The following is a 12,464-nucleotide window of genomic DNA, read 5'->3' as shown; positions in this document are numbered from 1 at the left end:
AAGATCGGCATCGAGACTGCAAGAGCCTCCGTAGCCGAGAAGTAAGTCGACATTGCGGCATGCTACTTCGGGCTCGAAGTATGCTGGTCACGAGAGACCTAGGACTCCGTAGACGGCGAGGCACCCGTCTATGTCGAGGCACCTGTCTTCTAGATCTCCGCCTCCTTCGTGAAGGTTGGCGTCGAGAGGTTCGACGGCTAAGACTCTGCCTGAGCATATAGACCAGAGGTCTTCAATCTGTGGGGTGTGACCCCTGGATGGGGCCTGGAATCCTGGGAAGGAGGTCGCGCATTTCCAGTCCTAACTTTTGCCTGGAATGCAAAACGTGCTCTTTCTTTTGGACAAGCACAACCGCGCTCCTTAAAATGCTTCAGCTGACATGAATTGAGTGACATGGGCAGTAAAACTAAGAGGCCCAGCAGACAGGTAAAACAATCCTTAAACTAAGCCTTCATGCCAGGATTCTTGCTTGCCTGAATGCAGTGCAAATGTACCCTAGGAGTTAATCTGCAAATGTAAAGGATGCTTGGGAGTGGTTCTGGCTTAAATTGCTCAAATCACTTAAAGCATTGTGATGGCAAAGATGTATTTTTTTGTGTGGTGGTTAGCAACTGGACTGTGAAGTGTGTTCTTTCAATGATAACTGTATTTACAAAGCGTTTAGTACCCCTGAAAAGATGCTGAAGGGACAGTTATGCAAAAGAAAAATGCATTACTTACTGTCCGACATTACACTAATCTACATTTTGGAAGCAAGTATAAAATAATGACTTAGACATTAACAGTGCTTTCTGTCACAGGCTGGGACCTCAAAGCACTAAAAATACACACAAGTCACTATTTTCCTCTGCACCAACGAATTTTAATTATGTGGCCTTCTGGTTACACACAGACCTATGTGGTGTATTAAATAATAGAGGTTATATAATGTACTGTATAGTGCATTTCCCACTGAGTAACAACTTTTTAAATGTATTTTTCATTTAAGCTACCCATTATTTTATATATAGCTACCTGATGGGGAAAGACCTAAAAATTAACAAACTATTTTAGGGCTGATTTTATGAGAGGCTTGCGCCACTGAAGTGTCAATTTTTGGAGCTTTGGCAGCACAAGCATCTAAATCATATCTATGTGGGGAGGCAAAGTCAGCCTGAGTGGCTTTGCATGCCTCATAGATATGGAGTAAGACAAAACAGTGCAAGTTGCTGCGTTGCCTTACTCTGTCAAGTAGGCCTTCCATAGGCGTTGTGGTGGGTGTTCCCACACAACGCCCATGGATTTTGACGCTGCCTCAGATTTACGAAACCATGTAAACCTAGGGCAGTGCCAAACCTTACGCCTCCCCACCGCAGGCATAACGAGGGGAAATGTTTTAATTTCTCCTCGTTTTTTCAACTTTCCATGTGTGCTGCATTCTGCAGCACACATGGAAAGAGGAAAACCCTTTTCATGATTGTTTTTGTGCAGGAAGGTGCCCCTTCATGCATAAAAACCATCCCGCCTATGTTGGCACTAGGCAGCCATTTGTGTGCCAACATAGGGGGAAATTTCAAAATTAAGGTGCATTCCTGCCATTTCACAATGGCGTAGGGCAGTGCTGCAAGAAGAGTTGCGGCGCTACCCTACGCCAGTGCCTCATGAATGAGGCCCTTTGTTTTTAGTCACACCTTTGACCACGCCCCCAACCACTGACCTTTGATTTGCTAAACACAGTTTAATTTATTTCCCCAATGTATAAATGATTTGATGTGGGAATTGGAGGCGTTTATGGTTGTCGATAGTTAGCAATAATGAGGCTCAAGTTCTAAACATTTTCGTCAGCTACGGGGTCCTTATGCCTAAAAGTTTTTGACAGGGGGGTCTCGGCATCAGAAAGTTTGAAGACCTCTGATATAGACTGACCGCGTCAAAATCTTCATCGCCGTCAAGGCATTCGCCGTCGAAGAAGTCTGCCTCAAAGAAAGACCATAGACTGTCGACGCCAAAGGGGCACTCCCGGCCCTGAGGACGGTCGACGTCGAAGGGGCCGACGTAGAGGACTTCTTCGCGGAGATCAGAGTCCTCAAGCATCTTGCCGCAAGGGCAGTCGACGTTGAAGGCTGCACAATCTGTCGTCGGCGAGACATCGTTCGACGTTGAGAGACAAAGAACCTGCAGTAGCTTCAGAGGAAGTGCCAGAAAGACCCAGATAGACGTCCAGGATGCATTCGACGTCGAGGGAAGCCTCTTCATCCCCTGGCATTAATATCATCCAGGTTACACCAGAGGGATCTCCGGTTCAAGGTGAAAAGACTCCTCCTGTCAATCTTTCTCCATGATGGCTAGGAAGCATACAACACTGGAAGGTTCCAGGTGCTGCAACTGGTCGCAGAATTCCAGGCTCTGATTTCTCCAGAACATACTCTCCCTCCAGAGTCTCTGGTGGACCTCCTCCTACTGCATCCACGAGAAGTAGGACCTTCGAGAAGGGCTAGGTCGCCATCAGTCCGACGCTCACGATCTCGGGAGCGTTCACGATCTCCTTGTTCTCCTAGCCAGAAAAAGAAGAGATGAAGGTCACCATCTTGGTCCACTTCCACACGGTCTTCTATAAGAGACTATTCTCCGATTCTGTCTGCAACTCCACCACCCAGAGTCTTCCCACTTGCCGACATAGGAACTTTTAACGAGGTCCTATGCAGAGGTGCCACCAAGCTGAACATTGATATGTCTGCTCCGACAGTCTCTACATCTGTTATTTTTTAAACATTGCATCATAGATCCTCGGCTAGACCTTTGTTACCCTTAGTCCCAGGTCTTTTGGAACCAGCAATGCAGACTTTTCTTACTCCTGCAACAGTGGGGTCAGAACCCTCCCGTATTTCCTAGAAATACAAATCACCAGATCAGGATCCGATTTTCCTACGATCAGATCCTCCCCCGGACTCTTGTCATTGTGGCAGCTGCCAGGTAGGCACATTCTGCTACAACTTCTTCTTCAGTTCCCCCAGAGATGGACTCTCAGAACATGGATTCCCTGGGCAAGAGAATGTGCAGTACTTCTGCTGCAGTGATGAAGGTGGCCAGCGCTTCCTCTCTCTTGGGGAGGTATGACGGATCGCTCTGGGACTCCCGGTCACGATTAACTGAGAAGCTGCCAAAGGAAGATCAACCAGACTTCCAGGAAATCCTGTAGGAAGGTGGCTTGGTAGCAAGTCAGGTGATTAGTGCAGCATCAGACTCATCCAATCTGGCTGCACACGGCTATTCTCACAGCATCTGTTTGAGACGCTCAGCCTGGTTGCATCTCACGGGCCTTATACCGGACGCACAACAGAGAATTGTGAATCTTCCATTTAATGGCTCCTCGCTGTTTGGATCTCATGCGGATGATGAGATGTCCAAAATTAAGACTGAACTGGACACGGTTAAGGCCGTTGGGATGGAGAAGCGGAAGGAATTCTATCTGTCTATCCAGCAGAGGGTTCAAACCCCTCAGTGGTCCACCCAACAGCAACATCAGCCCAGGTCACGCTACCACCAGAGAAGACAGGGTAGAGGAAGGGAACCTACAAGACAGCAGGCTTCTACATCAAAACCACCAGCAAAACAATGAGCGTTGGCTTCCTCCATGCCCGTTAGCCACTCCGGTGGGAGGAAGTATCTCGTTTCACCTGGCAGAGTGGAAGACAATCACAAACGACAAATGGGTTCTGAATATTGTGCAGAATGGCTATTTGCTCAGATTCAAATCACCTCCACCAGTTCCTCCATGAGGCAACTTCCTTCAAAATCACCTCTTGTTGTAGGTGGAGGTGAACAGTCTTCTGCAGAAAAATGACATAGAAACTGTTCCGGTTCAACATCAAGGACAAGGTATATAGTGCCGTTATTTTCTGGTACAGAAAAGAGGTCCCACCAGAGAATACCGACCAATACTCGACCTAAGGCTATTGAACAAATTCATCTGCAAAGAGAAATTTCGGATGTTAGCGCTGCACAAAATTTTCCATCATCGACATCAAGGGGACTGGATGTGTGCTATAGACCTGCAGGACGCCTACTTGCATGTTCCAGTGTCCAAGAAACATCGAATGTTTCTGCGATTTTAAGTGGCCCACCAGCATTTCCAATTCAGGCAAACAAAGGATTTTTATGTACCCTTATCTGGTCAACTTGCTCCTGAAGAGCTGGTCACCCTCTCTGCTTTAGAGTCTCCATCACACTGTCTCCAGCTACTGGGCAAATTGGGCCTAAAGGTCAACTTCAAAAGGTCGATCTTCAGTCCGACCCAGAAGATCCTCTACCTGGGTGCTTCATTAGATACCGTAAAAGCAAGCGCGTGTTCTTTGGAGGAGAGGTTATCCTCAATCAGAGAGAAATGTCGCAAACTTCTCATCTCTCAACATCCCACAGCCAGACAGGTTTCATCGCTTCTGGGTTCCATGGCGTTGTGCATCTTCATCGTACCGAACGCCAGATTGAACATGCGTCCTCTGCTGCAATCTCTGGAGGACCAGTGGATGCAGACATCGGGTCTCTGGGAAGACCGTGTTTCTCTCCCTCAATTAGCCAAGGATTCCATCAGATGGTGGATGAAGCGTTCCCACCTCCTGGAAGGAGTTCCATTTCACCAGGACCCTCCGGCTCAGACACTAGTCACAAATGCTTCCCTTCAGGACTGGGGGGCTCATATGGGTCCTTTCCAAGTGCAAGGCCTTTGGTCGGAGGCAGAGCGAGGATATCACCTGTTGGAGTTGAGAGCTGTGCATCTAGCTCTCAAGTCACTGTTCCCTTCTCTCCAGTCCAGCTCTCTGTTCAAACAGACAGCACCACAACAATGTATTATTTGAACAAACACGGGGGCACCAGGTTGAGACCTCTCTGGAAGCGCAGACCATCTGGATGGCTTCTCGCAAGAAATCTAAGCATAGTGGCCATTCACCTTCCAGGAACTCTAAACGTCCAAGCAGATGCCCTAAGCCGGAACTTCGTCAAAGCTCCCGACTGGGTGCTCAACAACGAGGTCACGCAGGACATCTTCTAGCAATGGGGAGTGCCAGACCTCAATCTGTTTGCAGACGTGGCAAAATCCAAATGCCCCGTCTTCGCATCCAGGTTCCACCCACCAGGTTCGCGGGGCAATGCCCTTTTGATAAAATGGTCTGACATTGCTATACGCCTTTCAACCAATTCCGTTGATTCCGGCAGTGATCAACAAATTCTACAGGACCAACACCAGAATGATCCTGATAGCTCGGGAGTGGCCTAGTCAGTGGTGGTACCCGGACCTTCTTCCGTTTTGAGATGTTCCACACGGGAGGTTGCCATACCGCCCAGACTTGTTGACCAAGAACAAGGGGAAGGTGTTTCACCCCAATCTCTCATCCCTGAGATGGACTGTATGGCTCCTGAAGTCCTTCAGTACGGACATTTAGACTTACCTTCGAAATGTATGAACATTCTCAAGGAAGCCAAGAGACCTTCCACCAGGAAATCGTACGCTTTCAAGTGGAAGCGATTTTACTTATGGTGCATGAGCAATGGTCATGATCCAGTTCGGGGGCAAGAGGAGGTGATATTGCCATATTTGCTACATTTGGCCAAATCTGGCCTGCAGTTCTCCTCCATAAAAGTTCATTTAGCAGCTATCACTGCTTACAGAAAGTCTCCTACACTGGTTTCCTTTTTCCAGATCCCTGTAGCTAAAGATTTTCTTGAGGATAAAGAAGGTTTACCCACCGATTAGGTCTCCATCCACCCTGGGAGCTTAACATGGTTCTTGGCTAAATTGATGGGTGCTCCTTTTGAGCCTATTCGCAAGGCTTCTCTACAGCACTTATCATGGAAAGCTGCTTTCCTAGTCGCTATCACCTCTGCACGCAGGGTTAGCGAGATCCAAGCTTTGTGTTATAAACAACCTTATACTGTTTTTCATGCAAACAGATTGGTGTTAAGAACCCATCCGAGTTTTCTGCCTAAGGGGGTTTCAGATTTCCATTTCAATCAAGTCATCACTCTACCCACATATTTTCCCAATCCCTCAACTCCTGAGAGGTCCCTTCATGCTCTAGACCTTAAGAGGGTTCTGAAGTTCTACCTGGACAAAACAAAGGGCTTGAGAAAATCAGACCGACTGTTTATAAACTATGGTTCCATAAATACTGGTTCTGCAGCTTCCAAAAGATCGATCTCTAGGTGGATTGTCTTGTATACTTTTCTGTTATAAACTCGCCATCAAAGCCCTCCCGGGCAAACCTAAGGCTCATTCTACCAGAGGAAAAGCATCTACCACGGCTCTCCTCAGGAATGTGCCTATTGCAGAAATTTGTAAAGCAGACACTTGGCGATCAGTACACACTTTCACTCGTCACTACTGTTTAGACTCTGACACACAGGCGGATGCTCTGGTTGGGCAAGCCGCTTTAAGAACTCTTTGGGTGATTTCATCCTTGAAATGTTATATTTGATGTACTTATACTGCTACTCGTCTGCAGGGAAGTGGGTATGGGCTTGCTGTTCTATTCAGTGCATATGACTATTGATGTGTATCCCCTGGAAGAGAAGGATAAGTTACTTACCTGTAATCCTAGTTCTCTTCCAGGGGTATACTCATTAAAGTCAGAAGCAACCCTCCCTCCTCCCTGGACGAGTATTGACAGTTTAGTATTGGTTCTGTTTTTTCTGCCACGAGTCCTTAATGTTTTTTACACCGTAAAAAAGAACTGACCTAATTGTCACCTGTGGTGCATGATGGCAGAAGGGGGCTCCTGGAGGTTTTAAAGGGACGGTGTCCAGGTTCTTGGAATCCTTAAATGCAGGGTGCCAGTACTTTTGATACTTTGATGTTTTTTCTTCTATGCAGCCTATGAGCTAATTGCCTCCTATTACTTGGATTTTTTCTGAAAATGAAGGGCCGTGTTGGAACACTATTACAGTGTATGTTCTCTGTTGCAGTGTTTATATTGGAGACTTTCTCTTTCTTAAAAACCCATGTAATTTTGGCATATTAGCCTATTGGAAGTACATTAGGCTGCATATGTATGTATACATGTATATATGTACGTTTTGGAAGTACTCTGTACTTGTTTTGTCTAAACATATATATAGATATATAGATATATAGATAGATATAGATCTATATAGATATATATAATGTATGTATATGTATTTTTATGTATGCTCTGGGATCCCGCACCTGGGCGGGGTTTATTTAGTGCTTATAACTTTGATGAGTATACCGCTGGAAGAGAACTAGGATTACAGGTAAGTAACTTAACCTTCCGGTTCAGGTAAGACCTAGCCTGGCAGTTCGGCTGTTCCCATGAGGCACAGGGTCAAGACTGATTTGCATATAGCTGGGTCTGGACTGAGGTGGCGAAGTGAGCTAAACAACGATGATGGATTCAACACAGATCTGTGACTGGGGGTGAGTGTCTGAAAAGGTTCAGCGCTCAGTCCATCTCCTTGCGTTTGCATCCTTCTACATGTGACAGTCCATCACTCTCCCTGCTTTTTTCGCCCCACCTCACCCCTATATAGAAGATGGCTCCACATGCTGGACCCTAGAAGATCTGTTAGCTTCTACATCAAGCACATCGAATGAGTACCGGATAGCTGATCAGCTGTTTATTGGCTTTGCTTGTGCTACAAGAGAGGAAGACTGTCCAAAATGGAGCCAGGCAGATTTGCCTGTTATTAAAACATGCTATTCTGTGGTTAAAAAGGAGCATGCCTATGGCCTTTTGGCTCATTCAACCACAGCTAAGACCACCATGGGTGCATTGGCTAGAGGGGCTCTGATACAGTATATCCGTCGGGCTGCGACATGGGTGTCTGTTCGCACCTTCACAAAACATTGTCTCAACATTCAAGTCCACAGGGAGATCCATTTTGCCTGCTCGATCCTGCAGAACGTCCTAGAGTAAATCCACTCCTGAGACCCTGCCCCTTTTACGGGAATACTGCTTTGATATCTATTCAGAAGGTGAGGAAGCTATTTTTCAGAGGTATCTAAACCACAGAACAAGCTACTTAACTTTATTAGCATTCTTCCTGGTAGATACCATATCTCAACGCTGATTTCTCACCGCCCTCCATGTTCCACTTTTAGTGGAGAATGAAGGGCAGAGAGTGGGCTAGGTTTTGTGCACTCTCAAATTTGCAATCTGTTGATCCTTATCTGAGGGTGTGGCAAAGTTCCAAAGAAAACTGATGACCATGTGCAGGGCTGGTGCCTATGTAGAGTTGTGTGTTGTCAATTCCTGGAGCGGCTCAAGATTGCTGAGGAGCCTATTGTGCACAAGAGTGGTTGATGCCAAACGTTTTGGATCCTGTCCTGTGCCTGGGGAGAAATCTGAGGTGAGGAGTCTGTGGTTCGATATCCAATAGAAAGAGCTTTACCAAAGGTCAGTAACTTATTTATTTGGAAGGGCTGTCCTTAATATCAAACTGTTTTTATGCCTTGGCCAGTAAACATCCCCCAGAAGACCTCCAGGCTCATTCCACCAGCACGTCAATTACTGATTTATCTTGGGGTGTTTGGTTTTGGTTATCTGTCAGTTTGCAACATGGGCATCTGTCCATACTTTCACCAGGCACAGATTAATAATTCCGCAGTGAAGGTCCTTTTAGCTGCACAGCTCTATAGGACTACCTGGTGTAAAGTAGACCCCAGACCCACCTCTGTGGAGATATGATACAGATGCGTCAGGGGAAATCTGATGTATCCATGAGAAGGCTGATACTTAACCTGGTTAACTCAAAGAAGAGATTATCCATTAGTTTCTTGATTGCTACATTGGGCCAGGATACTCTTTTTCCCTATCTATCACGGCTTCCAGACCCAGGATTGAGGAATGAAATTTTAAGGGCCAGGGTGGGATGTAACCCAGTCTACTCTTCCCGCCCACACAGTATCCGGGTTCAGAGTAATAGTGGTCTTTGTCCCTGCCCTCTGAAAGTTAAAAGTACCCTTATGCATATTCTTATGGACTTTGCCTTTTTATTTTGCAAATAGAATAACATTTAAGTCCTCTGTTTTTTAAATATGATGCGCTCCATAGGGATAAAGCAGTGTAGTTATTGTCTGAATGCGTAATCTCGATGTAACAGTTGGAATTGTCCGGTTTCTATGATCTGTAAAACAAAATCTTAATCATGAAATGTAGTGTAAGGGGGGTAGGTTAGCTAGGAGGGGGATCTTTTTAAATGTTAACTGTTTTGATGTTTTAATCGTCTAGTGTGTTTATTCTTTAAGAATGTTTTATGGACAAATGTCTAAAACTTGTTTTTGAACCTGAACCTGGGTAACTCTAATTCTGCTATATACTCGAACTGCAGATTACCCACCACCCAGCCTTCTCCCTGTTCTGTGTAGCGTTCTCTCCCAAATAGCTGTTGCACACTGCCAGTGAAAGATTAATTCCGTTACCTACATTACATATTTATTTGTGCGGGACATTTAATGATTAGGCAAATGTCAGTGCTTTATATGGCTCAGTGTTGTCAGAGGCAGGATGAAGACTCAACGCAAGTCAATGGTGCTACATGTTGGTTCACAGTAGATATCGCAATAGCTTACGGATCCAGTCTGGCAGCTGGTGATTCACAAGGTGAAGAATCTGCCCTTGGATAAAAGAATAGACTAGATATAGTATTACCAAAGGCAAGCAGCTTATTAATTTGTAAAAAGTGTTTATACATTACTTTCAAGTTTACTAATTTGATGGCATTAATAGAAAAGATCACAACATTGTCTAGATAGGCAATCTTCCTTTCTCATTTTCCTACTTCTTCCTTTACCCTCTACTTCAGCACCTTCTAAAAATCACTTCAGAGATTTAGGGGATTAAATGTATGTTAAAATTGTTTTTGTCACAGGAGTTTGTTTTGGAGACAGAAGAACTAGATGTCCTTAACTATTATTCAGTCCTAAGGGAAACATCCCATGTTGAGCCAAACATTTTAAGCTTAACACTCACCAGACAGAAGCAATCCCTTCCTTGTACTTTTGTAGCACTTTTTAATTTATTGTTTTATGATACCTACCTCTAATATGGTTTCTTTATTACAGGGAAACTGGTTACAGTGAAATACCTGCGATTGGATCGGTACCATCACAGATTTCCTCCTGCCATTACGTGCAACACTCCTTTAAAACCGTCAAACAAACATATGAACTCAGTTTCACACCTCCGTCTTCGGACAAGTACACCTAACTCTCGGGGAAACTCCTGAAAGGAACTTTCCACTGCTAGGACACTTATTTGCAGCAGGGGACAATTCTATTGGCTGCCGTCTTCCTTTTTTTTGCAAAAAGAAAGAAAACAGCGCTTTTTGTACGTAACATTTTAATGATGAGAAAGTGATCTTTTGGACTTAGCAGAGATCTTTGAATTCCGAGAGGACTTGGGTGCGACAGAACAGTGAACTTCAAGAACAATTGCTTCATATTGTTTGAAGCTTCCGCCATTACCAGTGCATTTAATGTTTTGCATGAGAAACATTAAATTATTCTTTTTCAGATGTGGAGAATATATTTTTTGCACCAAGAAGTGTTTTGATAAAAATCCAAACTCGTGGAGATGTCTTGTATATCTATGGTTTCATGTAAACTTTTTTTAATTGCCTGACTTCTCAAAGACTTCAATGTGGATTTTACAGTCATCCCCTTTAATTTCTGCTGCTGTAGATATTTTGTTATAGCTGAAATACTGGGACATTTGACTTTAGTGGTAGCATCACAGTGTGAGGAAACGGTAATGCAGACATAACTAAACTCGTTTTGTACATATAAAAGTAAATGCTGTTGGTGGCTAGCTACTTATTTTATTCATAATGTAAAGTTGAGGTATATTTGTGTGTCATGTACTATACATGCGCATACACATGCTTTTGTATGTATGAATGAAATAGTAGTTGTACCATCACATAAAGCTTATACAGCCAAACACCATAAAAAGTATTCAATAGAAGTTTAAATATCTTTTTATAGGTTTTATATAAAATGGCTGATTGCGCGTTATGTCAGATGCCAGTTGTAATGGATTCAACTTTATATAAGCAATAAAACAATTGGCAGATACTGGAACTTTTGTGATAAGGGTGTATTTATTTTAATTACCAGGGCTATGACAAAAGTACCATTGGGATTAAGTCGTACTCCCACTTTATTTATAATTTTATTCTAGCTTAAACTACTCTGTGTGAAGTTCAGAAAGGGTGTGTTTTTCCTCAACAAAACATGCTTAGGTTACTGTTTTGGGTCATGGATGCTGAATATATGATAATTATATAAAAGTAAAAGTTATTTTTGTGCATCAGTATTAAAGTTGTGAAAGACGTTAAAGTGCTTGGTTTTCATAACCGCTCGGTTTGAAGCACTTTTCTGGGATTTGTTTACTGGTTAGAAGACTTGTAGTACCATTTATCTATTGTATGTTTTTTCTGTAATTATCCATCTGAATAAATGTTGAGACTGGATTGGTGCCAGTTCATTTGGTTTACTAGAGAGAAATTCTGTTTTTAGGTTTGCAGCATGAACTTTCACAAAGCATGTTTTCTTTTGATTATGTGAACATGATGCACACTGAATTTTACTGTGCCTTACCACTGTGCTTTTGTGAGCACCATGTTTATTAAAGTCAATTGATGGATGGATTTGTTAAAATCATAAACCGAATACTTTTAAAATCCTCTTGCTGCAGCCAGGATCCAGAAGTGTTGATTTGTTCGATTAAGTAACTGAAGTTGCTGTCTTTTTGTGCACCCTTGTGAATTGTAAAACAGAATTTACTGGCCCTATTTATGATCTATTGCAAGAGTGAATAGTTGTGGCATTTGAAAAGGTCTTTTTGGTGCTGAGGCATCATTGTTTCCCTTACCCCTGCAATATATTTCATGTAAACACTGTAAATTTAATATTGTAATATGTACTATTCAGCTCATTTGCTAAACCTGTTTATTTGACCAATTTCCCTGTCTGCAAGACAGATGGGAATGTGTATAATGCCTATACATTTGAGATTTCAGATGTTTGTGATTTGTCACTCGTCCTGTAAAAACCTCAAATTAAAAGTTTATAAGGGATTTTTACAAGTATGACTTTCAGATAAATTTTTTTATTCTTAGTTATTTTGTTTGATCCATAATATAGTTCAGGTGTCTCCAACGAGTTGACCGTGAGCTACCAGTAGCTTGCAGAAATCTTTAAAGTATCTCCAACTCTTGAGTTAATTTTTAATTCAGAACTGCAATAAATAAGTGTTGGTTTTCCCTTTTAAAGTTAAGGAAAGGCTGTTTATTTTACATTATCAGGCTAGAGATAGCAGAGCCTGATAATGAGCAGTGGCCGATAATGAGCAGTGCTTCACACAGATTTTATGACCCATGTGGGTCCCACAGGTTCAGAGCAGAAGCACTGAGGTATTTAACTCTTAAATCAAAGTTGTTCTCAACTCCATATTGGAACATCGTTTTAT

General features: G+C 43.4%; 1 protein-coding gene across 2 annotated transcripts in view; it reads left to right on the top strand.

Moving 5' to 3' along the window:
- The window catches only part of LEMD3 (LEM domain containing 3), a 209,161-nt gene extending 197,080 nt beyond the window's left edge, over positions 1-12,081 (top strand). For both annotated transcript variants that reach the window (XM_085653431.1, XM_085653430.1), the window contains exon 13: positions 10,058-12,081. In XM_085653431.1, the coding sequence (XP_085509557.1) occupies positions 10,058-10,221 (164 nt within the window). In that variant the 3' untranslated portion in view covers positions 10,222-12,081. The remainder of the gene's footprint in view (positions 1-10,057) is intronic.
- Positions 12,082-12,464: the final 383 nt, after the last annotated feature.

The sequence above is a fragment of the Triturus cristatus genome, chromosome 4_1 (assembly GCF_964204655.1).
Source record: "Triturus cristatus chromosome 4_1, aTriCri1.1, whole genome shotgun sequence".
In the NCBI taxonomy this organism is placed as follows: domain Eukaryota; kingdom Metazoa; phylum Chordata; class Amphibia; order Caudata; family Salamandridae; genus Triturus; species Triturus cristatus.
The sequence above is the reverse complement of the archived record's forward strand: the minus strand, read 5'-3'. Positions and strand labels throughout refer to the sequence as shown.